Below are 13,494 nucleotides of genomic sequence, written 5' to 3'. Positions count from 1 at the left end.
GGTGTGGGGGACTCCCTGGTCCTGAATGGGGTAACTGTGCCCCTGAAGGACCAGGTGCGCAGCCTGGGAGTCATTTTGGACTCACAGCTGTCCATGGAGGCGCAGGTCAATTCTGTATCCAGGGCAGCTGTCTACCAACTCCACCTGGTACGCAGGCTGAGACCCTACCTGCCCGCGGACTGTCTCGCCAGAGTGGTGCATGCTCTAGTTATCTCCCGCTTGGACTACTGCAATGCGCTCTACGTGGGGCTACCTTTGAAGGTGACTCGGAAACTACAACTAATCCAGAATGCGGCAGCTAGACTGGTGACTGGGGGCAGCCGCCGAGACCACATAACACCGGTCTTGAAAGACCTACATTGGCTCCCAGTACGTTTCCGAGCACAATTCAAAGTGCTGGTGTTGACCTTTAAAGCCCTAAACGGCCTCGGCCCAGTATACCTGAAGGAGCGTCTCCACCCCCATCGTTCTGCCCGGACGCTGAGGTCCAGCGCCGAGGGCCTTCTGGCGGTTCCCTCATTACGAGAAGCAAAGCTACAGGGAACCAGGCAGAGGGCCTTCTCGGTAGTGGCACCCGCCTTGTGGAACGCCCTCCAATCAGATGTCAAAGTGATAAATAACTACCTTACTTTCAGAAGACATCTTAAGGCAGCCCTGTTCAGGGAAGTTTTTAATCTGTGATATTTTAGTGTATTTCTGGTTTTTGTGGAAGCCGCCCAGAGTGGCTGGGGGGGCCCGGCCAGATGGGCGGGGTACAAATGGTAGATTATTATTATTATTATTATTATCTCAAACTGCTTTATTATGGTGAGCAAGAGCAAGTCCATATCGCATCTTTACCAGCCCTGCCACTTCAGATCTTTTAATCGCAAGCCTAGGCCTTTCCTCATGCAAGACCTGAGCTCTTTTACGGAGCTACAGCTTTTATGTTTGTGGGCGGGCGCACTGTTGTCCCTCCTAAATCAAATGCAGCAAGAAAGACTAGGAAGGTCTCGTATATATCCCAGAAGGTACTCTTGCATCGCCTTAGGAAATGCGTGTTTTAGACCCATGTGACAAGTTGGCTACTATCCAGGCATGTTTGGAGGCATGTAGATGGAAACTGCAGAATTCCCTTTTGCTCAGATCTTGCTTGTGGGCTTCCCCTGACACTTTGGGTAAAGGAGGCTGGACTCAACAGACCATTGGGCCTGATCCAGCATGGTTCTTGTTTTAACAAACCACCACTGAAGGAAGCTAGAGGGTTAGCATGGCCTAATAAAACAGAAGCAGGTACTTTAAACACCTTTACCTGCCCTCTAGTGGTCAGTTCATTTAACAGCATTGCCTCATTCGTGATTTGAAGTTTTATTCCTCAAGCTCATTTCCTGTGGAACTCAAAAGAGCACACATATAGTTCCCAGCACTGTGAACCATACAAGTGGTTCAGATTAAATAAAGTTGGTTTTCCGTGCAGAAAACACCACCACCAGAGCTGTTACAGCATATGCCTTCAAACCATAACACAAGCTGCCTCCGTTTCACTATGAACTTATATAATGTAGCTTGCAAAATGAAAAGGCACCTGTCAGATACGTGAGATCTAGTTTTATTTTTTAAAAAAATAAAATAAAAGCATGTTCCTAGTCCTCTGTGTTGCAGAAATAAGCTTTAAAAGTGAACACATTGGCTGCTGAGGCTGGTAAGAGGAATTACAAGTGGCTAGGCTGAAGGATATTATTTAGTTTCCTCTCTTGTCACCCTCTCTGACTGCCAGTTGTCCATATGGCCCATTGCTTGTTACCGTGCTAGGAACTCCCCCCACCCCCAGCATGCTGGAGGCAGCAAGGTCTCAACTCATCCCTCAGCACATCTGCTAAACGGCAACTATGTTTAAACAAACCAGAATTTAATTGGTGTATCAAATAATCACAACACTTGCGTAATGTATGCCATTTGTAATGAGCTTGACAAAATTTGGCATTTGGGGTTGCAATACATTTGAGATGGGTGCGTATCTTATAAGCCGGTTGAGCAGCACAGGACTTAGGGCTACTGGAGGGACCAAGGAAGCAAAGATTTATCTACAAACCCGCAGGCATTTGTAGTTTAAACTCCGGAGGCACCTTCTTAAGGTGTTGCATCTAATTTTCTTCCTAGGGCAAGGCAGGAGAGAAAGCAGCTTCGCTAAGGAGCATTATGGCCCCCTCTTTTCTTTCCTTTTTGCCGGTAAATGGGGATGCTTATTATTTGTAGAGCAACTACATGCGGCTACAAGCTCAGCCGTCCCACTTGCTCAGCCTCCCGTCTTGTGGCCAATAGGCACTTCCAAGGCCAACGGAGGAAGTGCCCAAGATGGACCGACTGAACATGTCACATTTCCTTCGTCCAAACAAGACAGGCCAATAATAACACCAGTCATGACTCGCCTATGAAGTTCTTCACCCTGTTTGTGTACAGAAATCTGTGGCTTACCCTAGCGCAGTTGCTCCAAAACTGTGTTCAACTTATTGGGGGGAATGTAGGACCCCAAGTGATGAAATCCTCAAGCCCCACACCCCCAACTTTCCCTTGATTTGGGCCAAATTGTGCCTGCCAAAGAGGGCTATCACAAAAGAGGGTGGTTAGGCCCACTTTACCCATCGGGCAATCTGAACACCGTGCCACGGGAACGAAAGCGTGCTGCACAAAAGAAATTCTTCAAGAGGCTTCCTTGAACCCAAAGCACTTGCTGAGAGAGGAGGTGGCGGCGGCAGCAGCCCGTCGCATCTCCCATCTCCTGCTCTGCAATGTGTTCTTGCTCAAAAGAGTGACTGATGCAGAAATGCATGGGGTAAGCTTTGAGAGCAACCGTGCACCACTTGCGTTCACTCCCTGATAGAGAATCTTTTCAGATCAGAGTGTAACGTGTGCCTGTTTTAATTTAACGTGTGCCTCAGCCATTGGAAGCTGGAGAAATGTTGCTGATAAGGAGTTCTCCAAACCAGGCAGAGGTTCCCTAACTTGCTCAAAACCTTGTGGAAAACGCTTTGCCATGTGCTTCTCTGGGGTAGCGTGACTTTTAATTAGAAGCAAGCAGACACTGGCACACAGGGGCCAGAGAGGGTGCGAGGCTGTACAAAACAGAGAACTGAAAAATTCAGCCCAGGACTTTTTTCATGAAACCGCGGGCAGGGAGTGTGACAGAGTGATCTGTGAGTCATGCAAGGGAAGGTGCCTCCGTCCCACATTGCAATGGCAGGATCCCTTTGCGGTCATGTGAGATTTTGGGGGGTGGGGGCAGAAGCTCGTTTAGTATGATCCTGCAGCCAAAGGATGGAAAGTCAACAGAAGGCTGGCATTCTTCATGCAAGGTCATGAAGTCCACCTTCTGCTGACGTTCCACTTCACCGTGAAAGCTGATCAGGATCTGTTTTATTCGATCGTGGACCTTCTCCAAATGAGGACCAACCCTGCACCCTGGGCAGATGCCAGAGTCTACCACAGCACATAATTCTCAGCCCGCCTTCCACGTCCACAAGGCCTCTTCCCCAACTCCAGCACCAGTTTCTGAACCCCCACCCACCACCTCATGAGTTAGGTGCACCCACCCTGATTTCCTTCCTTTTCTCCCCAGCCCCACTTAAAAGAAAATATATCACAGCCTTCCATAACATAATGAAAAAGAAGCATTGTTGGGTTTTGTTTCATTTTTTTAAAAAAAGGAACCGTGGAAGGGAAGTGTGCCCTCTTAGAAAGACACAACTGAAGACAACCAATCACAGTTGTTGTAGCAGTGCGGAAGAGGAACCGAGGGCTCCTGGAAAAGTTTAGGACGATGGGGAAACCCCACAGCTGCACCCTTGAGGCAGCCGTGTGTCAGAAGCAGTGGCCCTGCAGCAGTGGGGAGGCAAAAAGTGGGGTATGGGGGGGGGAGAGAAGTGGGGGTGGGAAAATCAGGGATCAGAGAGGGCAGGGTGAGAGTGAGAGAGAATGAACTTCATTGAGGGTTAGAACTGGGCTGATTAGGGAAGGAAATTGCTGGGGAAGGACAAGGGTGTACAGGCAGAAAACGGAGGGGTACTCAAAGCCGGGAACAGGGAGCGAGAGGGCATGCATGTCCGACAGGAGCTCGGGCACAGCTCCATCGCTGCCCTTTTCTGAAGCAGCACCCGTTTCCCACCTTGTTTATCACTGATGCAAATATTTAATGAAGCATGGGGGGGGGGGGGCAGAAATTCAGCCAAGAAACCCAGCAGGCACTCTCTCTCTCTACATTCCACATTGGGTGGAGTGAGGATGGGTGTCACCAGACGGACTCACCAGCCACGGATGGACAGATAGACAACAGTAGCAGCTCTGGCACAAGGCAGGTGGGGAGCTGGATGCATGTGCCCTCCCCTCTCCTCCCTCCCCCTCCCCTGGGACCGAGGCAGCACCAGCGCCGGCACAAGACGGACGGGTAGCTGATTGTGCGGGCCCTCCCCTCCCTCCCCCTTGCCCCTGAGTTGGGGCAGCGTCAGTCCCTGTTTGGGGCGGAAGCTGGGGCTCCCCTCCCCGTGGCAGGGAGGGGTTCAGTGCTGCATCGCCCCGGCGTGGTTCTGGTCAGGTGGCTCCGACTTCTGGGGGCTTCTCTCCGACGGGCTGGGGTCTCCCGCTTTGCCCCGCCCCTTCCCGTGCTGGCCTTTCTTGTGGCCCCGGATGCAGTGGGCGTTGCCACAACCTTCGTCGTCCTCGTCTTCGCTCTCTGTGGAGCTCTCGCCAAACGCCCGCGGCTTCTCGTAGATGCAGCAGCCTGCGTCGGGTGGGAGGGGAGGGAAAGCAGGCAGGTGAGGGATGGAGAGCGTTCAGAAGGGAGATGGTGAGAGATGTCAAGGTAAGGAAGATGGGAGGGAGGGATGGGGAGAGAGGGAGGGAGGGAGAGAAAGGGAGGGAGGGAGGGAGGGAAGGTTTAAGAGTATGATCCAGTGTGTGGAGGATCATGATGTGGAAAGAAGGATGGGATTTAAGAAGAGACAGGGTGAAAAAATGGGATGGAGGAGAATCATTAAGCAGGAGGGAAAAGAATATGTAGGAGGAGAGGAAAAAGAAGAGGTGCATCATGATGGAAGAGAGGAAACAGCAATTAGAGGGTAGTAGAGCATTAGGGAGAAGAGCGTAAAGGGAAGGGCACAAGGAGGGAAGGAAAAGAGGGGCAGAGGAAGAAGGGAGAGAGAATCAGACAACAGCCTGCCAATGATCAATATCCTTTGGGAGCAAAGGAGCAAACCCTCTCATCTACCAGTAATTCACACACGTGGACATCTTTCAGACAGCCTCAGAAGATTTATCTCCTGTGCAATGTCAGCTGCAGGTGTTGAACCTGCGTTGTCAGAGTGAGCAATTCAACTCTCTCTCTCTCAGGTGTGGCCAGGGAGCCAGTGGAAAGCAGAGGCCAAAAGGATGAGAAAACCTCCTGTCATGCTTCTCCACTCCTCGCATGTGAAGACAGAGAAAGGAAGGATTCTCTCCTAGCATAAGGTCTATCCCCCCAGGAAGGAAGGCTATAGCTGAGTCAAGCAGCCTGAAAGCTTTCTACCTCCGCCTTCACCTCTTCCTTATAAAATCCGTTAAGCTGTGCCCAGCAACATTCCTTGCAGTGACGGAAGACTCTCTGACCCAGCAGAGGCTCCCGTCAGGTGAATGGGAAAGGGAGGCCATTGTTAGTGATCCCCACTTCTGCTGCCTGCAGCAACCTCCCGTGCTGTGCTGAAGGATCCCCAAACCATCTGGAGCAGGTTCTGGGGGGGGGCACTAGAAAGGGGATGAGGAAAGAGGAGGAGCCAGCAAAAATGGTCTCCATCCCCATTCTGTTGACTGAAACTGGATCAATGTGGTGCATCCCTTACATCTGTGCAAAGGAGAGCACTGGATTCGGCCCACAGCTGACACTGAAGCATAAGAATGGCAAGATCAAGAACAAATGCCCAGTACCATACACACACAAACACACCTTTTCTTCACCTGTCTGTATTACCCCTCACTTCTCAGTCTATATGCTGGTTCCTTCCCTCTAACACTTCATTGTATTATCGTTTCATGCACTCTTGAGTGTATAATGTTTGCACCTAATGACTGCAGACAGCTTGTGGCCTGGAAAATCTCGCAGGTACTGCGATGCAGTTTTATTCTCCATGGTCTCCTCCTGCCACCACGCTCTGTTCCAATCAATCCAGGCACTGCTAAGGTAGCAATTCTTCCCCTTATCCCTTTGCAGCTATCACTTCACGTGCTGCTTTCAAGCATCTAGATACAGTGGTACCTCGGGTTGCATACTCTTCAGGTTACATATGCTTCAGGTTACAGACTCTGCTAACCCTGGAATTAGTACCTCGGGTTAAGAACTTTGCTTCAGGATGAGAATAGAAATCGTGCTCCGGCAGCAGCAGGAGGCCCCATTAGCTAAAGTGGTGCTTCAGGTTAAGAACGGACCTCCTGAATGAATTAAGTACGTACCCAGAGGTACCACTGTAGAAGCGCTGAGCCTCTGGGATTCCTGCTGGCAACTGGCTGCCAACCACAGCAGGAACATCTCTGTCCAGCATGGCATAAGTAGCCTTTGGTCTCCAATGCCTATCACTTCCAATCCAAGTTCTGTCATGGGAAGGTAAGAGGAGCCCTGCTCCGATGGAACAAAGGCCCCTCTAGCCTGGCATCCTGTTCTCAAAGTGGCCACCCACGTGCCTATTGCTGAGTCATATTCAATAAGCATATTATTAGAAGACGGCAAGCAGCCATTTTCAGGGGATGCTGGCTAATGTGGGATGAGATTATAGTGGCTGGGCCGGGATACAAAATCACACAGGAGTTTACCCGCAAGCAAACATACCAGGGATTTTAATTCTCATCTGCACTAGTCTACAGGCCTCCTCACACATAAATCTCAACTGATACTGCCATTCCAATACACCAAACCAGGGATGACGAACTGTGGTCTTCTCATGGTCTATGCAGCCCTCCAGACAATAGTGTCAGGGCCAGAAGGGTGCCTTGCCAGTCAAAAGCAACTCCTTGTGAGTAGACAGGTAGAGCTGGTGCATCTAGCAGAAAGGGCTTCGAAGACTTGGCACCAAATACAAACATCTGTGCATATACATGTAACATATTTTTGTCAGTGCATTGAGTTCTGGAATATTTTACTTCTTAAAGCTTTTGCTTCCCTTTTCCAGTGGGAAAACCTTTATACACCTTAGGGAGAGCTGCCAGTGGATGTGGGGTGGAAAGAGAGCTAGGATAAAGTGAGGGAGGGAATAAAGTTGCCCCAGCCTCAGATCTTGCCTAGAACCACCAGCTGGTCATCCCTGTGCAAAACTGCTCCCAAACATCAGCAAACAAATACCTGCCCCCACAAAGCATTTCTAATACCAGAATTGCTATAAAGTTGAGAGCTAATAGCGAAGCTGAGAGTGATGGACTGGGACCGAGAAAATCCGAGCTCAGATCAGAACTTGGCCATGAATCTTTGTCTCAGGCCAATTACCGTCTCTCAGCCTAACCTACCTCACAAAGTTGTTTGTAAGGATAAAAGAATTAAATGGGTGTGGCCAGGTTTTAGAAGGAGGGGGGAGAAGAGAGGAACCATATACACTGTCCCAGGTGCTTTGGGAAAGTACAGAATAAAAATGGAACAACAATCATAAAATGGTGGCTAAACTAGCCAAATACATCCCTCAACTGCTGGTCCACAAACGACATCTGGCTTGCTGAGCCTATTGGATTGGGAGCATTGGGCACCCAGCTTCCCGGCTGTTCCAGGTTACTAAGTTTACATGCCACACTGTGCTGCTGTGCACACCAAAGGACATAGGAAATGATGGCAACTGGGGGACAAGTGCTGGTGAATGTTTGTAACAAAAGGCAGCATGACAGGAACTTGGCTAGCAGACTCCGTGATCTCACCACAGAACCAGGGAGATGGGTTCATGGGGGGCGGGCCCTCTGGGGATACAATGAGAATACAGTGGTACCTCTAGTTACGAACTTAATTTGTTCTAGAGGTCCATTCTTAACCTGAAACTGTTCTTAACTAGAGGTGTGCTTTCACTAATGGGGCCTCTTGCTGCCACTGCCACGATTTCTGTTCTCATCCTGAGGCAAAGTTCTCAACTCGAGGTAACTCTTCCAGGTTAGCGGAGTTTGTAACCTGAGGCGTTTGTAACCTGAGGCGTTTGTAACTCGAGGTTCCACTGTATAGTGAGGAGTCGGTCTCTCAAAGTAGCCGAGATAGGTGGAAGCATGGCTCACATTTGGAAGATCTGCGTCCCAAGTGCTCATTGTCCACCGTGTCACTTGACCATTCCACTTTCTTGGCCGGTTTCCGTTTCCTCAGTTTGATGGTGAGGCTGCGATTCTCCTGTGAACGTAATGGCGAGAAACAGGGAGAAGATTGTCTCATGCGTAACAGAAAATGGCATGGCAATTCCCCCATTCATTACATGAGTATCTGATTGTCAAAACCTGAATTCCTCCAGGAACACTTTCCGCATCAGCATGTCTGCCTAGGAACTCGTTGCCTCTGCCAATAGTAAATCCATGTACAATGGCAGAGGATTCTGAAGTCTTAGCGGCTCCTCCTCCTCCTCTCATCAAGCCAATATGACAATATCCTCATGTCACAGGCCTTCCCACAGAAATAAGAAAAAGGCGTGCCTCACTGCCTGTGCAGACTGTTTCCAGCCATTTTTAAATATCCCCTGGGGCAGGGCAGAAATGGGAGGCTGCCCAAAGAAATCAATTGAGAAACCCAAGATTTAACTGCAGCTATAAGTAATATGATCTCAGGTTCTAGGGATCAGATTTGCATTTTCTTTGCACCACCGTAAAAAGCACCAGCCAGCCAGCAATTTAACATGCAGCAGTACAGTGCTGTAAAGCAACACATTACTTTTCAGTATATTTATATGTAACCATTTTCAAAAGCACAGCCATGCCAGTCCGTTGTAGCAAAAGCAATAGTCTTGCAGCACCCTGGAGACCAGTAGTAAGATTTGCCGTGAAACCAGTGAAAGGCAAGGGCAACCACTGACACTTTGCTGTAAAGGAAATGCCAGTCAGATCTGCAGAACCCATTTATAATCCCCAACTACTTTCAAAATCAGCCATGATTCTGAATTTTGAAAATGTTAGGAATGCTCCCTATCTTAATTTGTGTCTCATGCTGCATCGTCAGCGTATATCAAGTTCAGTGCTTTTATTAAGGAGTGTTAAAGGATGAATCCATTACTTTTTACAGTATTGGCAAACCCACTGTACTGTGTCTTTGCTGCCATCTTTTAGAGGGGCAGCAAGAAGTAAAGAAACACACAAACGTCTAATCACAGGTAAGCTAAAATCCTGGATTTCTTCACTGATTCCTATGGGCAGCTCTCACTTCTGCTCTGGTGAGAAGGAAAAATAACTTGCACCAAACCCATAAACTGGTTCTGCATTTTTGCTCCATTTTTACAAGTCTGTAAAATTTCCCGATAGAGGTAGGTAGAGTAGGCTGAAACAGACATTGTAGTGGCTGCACTCACATTGTTGTGGGGCATGATGGCACCATAGTACAGAGTGGATGGAGCTTGTCAGGAAAAAGAGAAAGAGCTGCTACTACTTCTTGAACTAGTCAGGAGACTGGACGAAGAAGGTCACCAGCTAAGCAATTATGGGCATGCAATAAATATTCCATCAACAGCTGGGAATATTTTAGAAACAATGGGAAGGAAGACCACAATGCCACACAGGATCTACACATAGTGGGGCAAGCAATTGTTTATCAACCTGCTTGTTTTGTGCTGAAATTTAAAATGTGTTTTATTTAATCCCTCTGAAATCTCCCTTGCTTTCCATCCCCACTCCTTAGGTTGCCAGTTTCCCTTCTACTGCTGGTTTGTTTTCCAAAATCTGTGAAAAGTGACTCTGATACCCAGCAGATTCGGTGGGCTTTGCATTGCGGCCTACTTAGCTTTTCTAAACTGTTCCATAGAATTAAAGCTGGAGCAAACCTTGCAGGCAGTCCCGCCCAACCCCTTGCTTAATACAGAATATACAGAGCTGTTTACTTTCTGAGATAGAGAGCACCCATCACGACAGACAATTGGCTCCATTGCTGAACTGCTCTCCTATTGTTTCTCCTAACGTTTAATGAAAATCTGTAACAAAACCATTAGATCTAGCTCTGCCGTCTGGAGAATCAGAGAACAAGCCTTTGACATCTTCTGTGTGACAGCCCTTCAGGTATTTGGAAGAATGCTACCATGCTTTCCCAACTCCCAGTCTTTCAGTACTGCTAACTATCCATGCTGCCTTCCTCTGAACCAAGCTGTCACAGTGCTTACAACCAAGTAGCTATAAAAGCACTTTTGATTCTTTCTTACTGTAGCTGGAACACAGGAAGCTGCCATATCACGAGTCAGACCATTACGAGTCGAGCTCAGACAGGGTTATTACTCCAGTCCTATCTGGACATGCCAGGAATTGAATCTGGGACCTTCTGCATACAAAGCAGATGCTCTACCACTGAGCTACAGCCTGTCCCCACTTATCCACTTAAGCGCCTTCCGCTTATCCATTTGCTGTTGCCTTCACAGCCTAAATCACTTTGCTTATTAACTGCACTGAATATATTGAACTGATAATGGTGACCTGAGTGGTTTAGCAATCTATTCTTTTCTATGGGGCCCATCATGAAAAACAACCGTGCAATACTGGGTTGAGTTGTGCAGGTTCTCTCTCCAGCTCACAAAACCTTGACTGTGACACCCAGCAACTGGTATTCAAATACATTACAGCGGAAGACACGGCCATCACGCCGGCTGCCAAAGGCTTCACTTCTGCAAAAAGCAGGCTGGCTGACTCACACAAACCTGCAGTAGCGGCAGCCATCCTTTTTGCACAGGAGAGTCGGCATGGTGCAGTAGCTTACGAGCGATAAAACTAGGAGCATGCCGGCTCAAACCCCCACTCTGACCAAAGCTCATGGTGTGACCTTGGGCCTCCCAGCCGTACTTGACTTGACAGGGCTGGCCGTGAGGATAAAATGGGTGCAGGGAGCTCCTTGGGGCAGGATGAAATAAGCGCAGGGTGCGGATCCCTATATATATAAAAAAGAGCCCTGATGCATGGTCAGACCAGAGGTCCAGCGTCCTGCTTCCCACAAGAGATAACGATGAAAGGGAAATCGCAAAGCCTGTGGATGCCCCACCCTCGCACGCTCAAAGGAGCATCCCACCTCTGGCCATGACGAACGCCCACAGATGCACCTGACTCCCTCCGTGAGTCTGCCTCACCCCCCTTCCAGAGGCACTCGCGGTTGCTACGGCAACCGAGGGGGACCCGGACCCAGACACCGGGGGCGCTGCTCCTCCCCCTCCTCCCCCCCACCTCCATCACCGCGGTTGCCATGGCGCCGAACGCAGTCCCCCTCCCGGCCCGCTCCCCACCCCCCTTCGCCCCGGCCGCTCCCTCGGCTCCCCGTCCTCACCGGCTCCGTCACCTCCGTCTCGGTGACCGTCGAAGAAGCTCCCACGGCGGTCGTGGACTCCGCCATGGTGCGGCTGCCTGCGGCCCTGTCCGCCGTGGCGCCAGTTGCAGGGGGGACGGGGATTCGGAGGGGCCCGGAGACAAACCTCGCCCGGAGCTTTCGCAGCCTCGGGGAAAACCTGCCGGCAGCTGTTCGGACGCGCCGCAGCTCCTCTCCCTCTTTCGTGCTTTCCCTTCCTCCACCTCCTCCTCCTCCTGCAGGTGCAGCAGCCTCTCCCTCAGCCGACTTCCGGCCCCGCCACTTCCTACTTCCGCTCAGGTGTCCGTCGCGTTAAGCGGTCCCCCGGCTGGGCCCCAGAGTCATTTCCGCCGTATGCGGCAGGAGGAAGAACAAAACAAAAAAAGCAACAGATGGCACCGGCGCGCGTAGTAAAAGGAGGCTCGCGTTGTTTGAGAGAGGCTTGCCCTTTGCTCAGTAAAGTGTGCTTGCGCTTGTGCGGTCGCAGAAGTCGCTGGGCATTGGCTCCCCGCTTTTGCCAGGCATTATTTTTAATACTTTGTTAGGAGCCGCCCAGAGTGGCTGGGAAAACCCAGCCAAATGGGCGGGGAATAAATATATTATTTACAACTCTGAAAATGATGCTTATATTATATTATTATAGACCAACGTCTATGCTGGCTCGGCCATGTCCACAGAATGGAAGATGGCACGATCCCCAAGGATGTGCACCAGGAGCTAGCTTCGGGCACCAGGCCCATCTCTGCGCTACAGATATGTCTGCAGTTGTGGCAGGAACCCTGGCCTGTGGGAACCGCTTGTGAAGGACCACAGCACCTGGAGACAGGCAGGTTGTGTACCCGTAGCAGTGATCAGAGGAGAAATGACCACTGGGAGGAGCACAGAGAGAAGAAACGCCATGATGCATCTGCAGCAGCACATGGTGCATCTGTCTGCAGCCTTCATTTGCCCCAGCTGCAACAAAACAGGCCTTATCAATCTCTACAGCCACAGCAGGCGCTGTAACTCTCCGGTGGTTTGACTTCACCCCAAATGTTGTGCTCCTCCATGGCTCCCAACAACCTGGTGCCTTGGGGAGCCTGCCATCTTGCATTCTGTGTACATGACCAAGCCCTAAGATTATCGTGGTTTAAGCATCCATGGATTCAAAAATCTTTACTAGACCATAAAAGCTCACGGCACAATAAGTCTCCTTTGTTTCTGCATTGAAATGATCATAGTGTCAACAGCTCCTGTAGATATCATGACTTTTTTTGTTTTATGGAATTTTAATTGGATTTGTTTAAATGCTTTCATTTAAAACTTTGCAGATGCTGCCTCAAGGACATTTTTTGTTGAAAATCATTCTACAATAAATTATTGTGGTTTTTATATAAAAAAGTTATGCAAATAATTTTCAGCCTTGGGGGTAGAGAGGAGCCTAGAAAAACTACCTTCTTCATTTGGAATGTAGCATTGGGAAGTTAGGGTACTTCATAACATCTGGAAGTGCCAGGGGCGAAGAAAGAAAGGTAGGGGCTGTGAAAGAGAGTGAGCAGAGGAGTCTAAGGCTGCAAGTCTAAGCACACTTCTAAGGGAATAAGCCACATTATGCACAATGGAACTTACAGCTGTGTATTAGGAACATAAGAAGCTGCTTTGTCTGGAATCAGACTGTTGGTCCGTCTAGCTAAGTATTGTCTATGACTGGCAGGAGTCTTTCCTGGTCTAAACGAGACATGTTGGGGATGATTTAACTTTGAACTTTTTGCTCACAAAACACCATCAAACTACAGCTCCTTCCAGAATTGTCTCCTAAAATTGCACAGCGGGAATATAAGCTACCAAACTTGTGTAGGGTACTGAAACACAAGGGACATTTTCAGATTGTTTTGAAGTGTGAGTGGGAAGATTCATGGCAAGGTACAAAGGCCCATTTTAAATATATATTTAAGATTAGATAGCAGCAACTCAGCTGCAAGTGTGTAGAATATTATCAGTCAAATATATCTTTAGCAGCCATGTTGGTCTGACGCAGT

The 13,494-nt window shown here is 49.3% G+C and overlaps 2 protein-coding genes across 2 annotated transcripts in view; one reads left to right on the top strand and one right to left on the bottom strand.

Moving 5' to 3' along the window:
• Positions 1-1,871: 1,871 nt before the first annotated feature.
• PPP1R11 (protein phosphatase 1 regulatory inhibitor subunit 11) lies at positions 1,872-11,760 on the bottom strand. Its single transcript, XM_081903487.1, has 3 exons — positions 11,459-11,760; positions 8,242-8,350; positions 1,872-4,753 (listed from the first exon to the last, which is right to left on the bottom strand). The coding sequence occupies exons 1-3, from the start codon at positions 11,522-11,524 to the stop codon at positions 4,533-4,535; spliced, it is 396 nt and encodes a 131-aa protein (XP_081759613.1). The 5' UTR covers positions 11,525-11,760; the 3' UTR covers positions 1,872-4,532.
• The window catches only part of LOC309364859 (zinc finger protein RFP-like), a 260,032-nt gene continuing 257,373 nt past the window's right edge, over positions 10,836-13,494 (top strand). Inside the window, exon 1 of the mRNA XM_081902815.1 lies at positions 10,836-10,846. The gene's annotated coding sequence lies outside the window, so the exon portion shown is untranslated. The remainder of the gene's footprint in view (positions 10,847-13,494) is intronic.

This window comes from Podarcis melisellensis, assembly GCF_964234715.1.
Source record: "Podarcis melisellensis genome assembly, chromosome: 2".
In the NCBI taxonomy this organism is placed as follows: Eukaryota; Metazoa; Chordata; class Lepidosauria; order Squamata; family Lacertidae; genus Podarcis; species Podarcis melisellensis.
This window is presented reverse-complemented; position numbering and strand designations above follow the sequence as displayed.

What these genes read in the sequence shown, in the direction of transcription:
- PPP1R11 (XM_081903487.1), bottom strand. Translation starts at nt 11,524, where the DNA reads ATGGCGGAGTCCACGACCGCCGTGGGAGCTTCTTCGACGGTCACCGAG. An exon ending in AGACGGAGGTGACGGAGCCG is followed by an intron (nt 8,351 to 11,458) that starts GTGAGGACGGGG and finishes TTACGTTCACAG; the next exon opens with GAGAATCGCAGCCTCACCAT. An exon ending in GGGACGCAGATCTTCCAAAT is followed by an intron (nt 4,754 to 8,241) that starts GTGAGCCATGCT and finishes CACCCGACGCAG; the next exon opens with GCTGCTGCATCTACGAGAAG.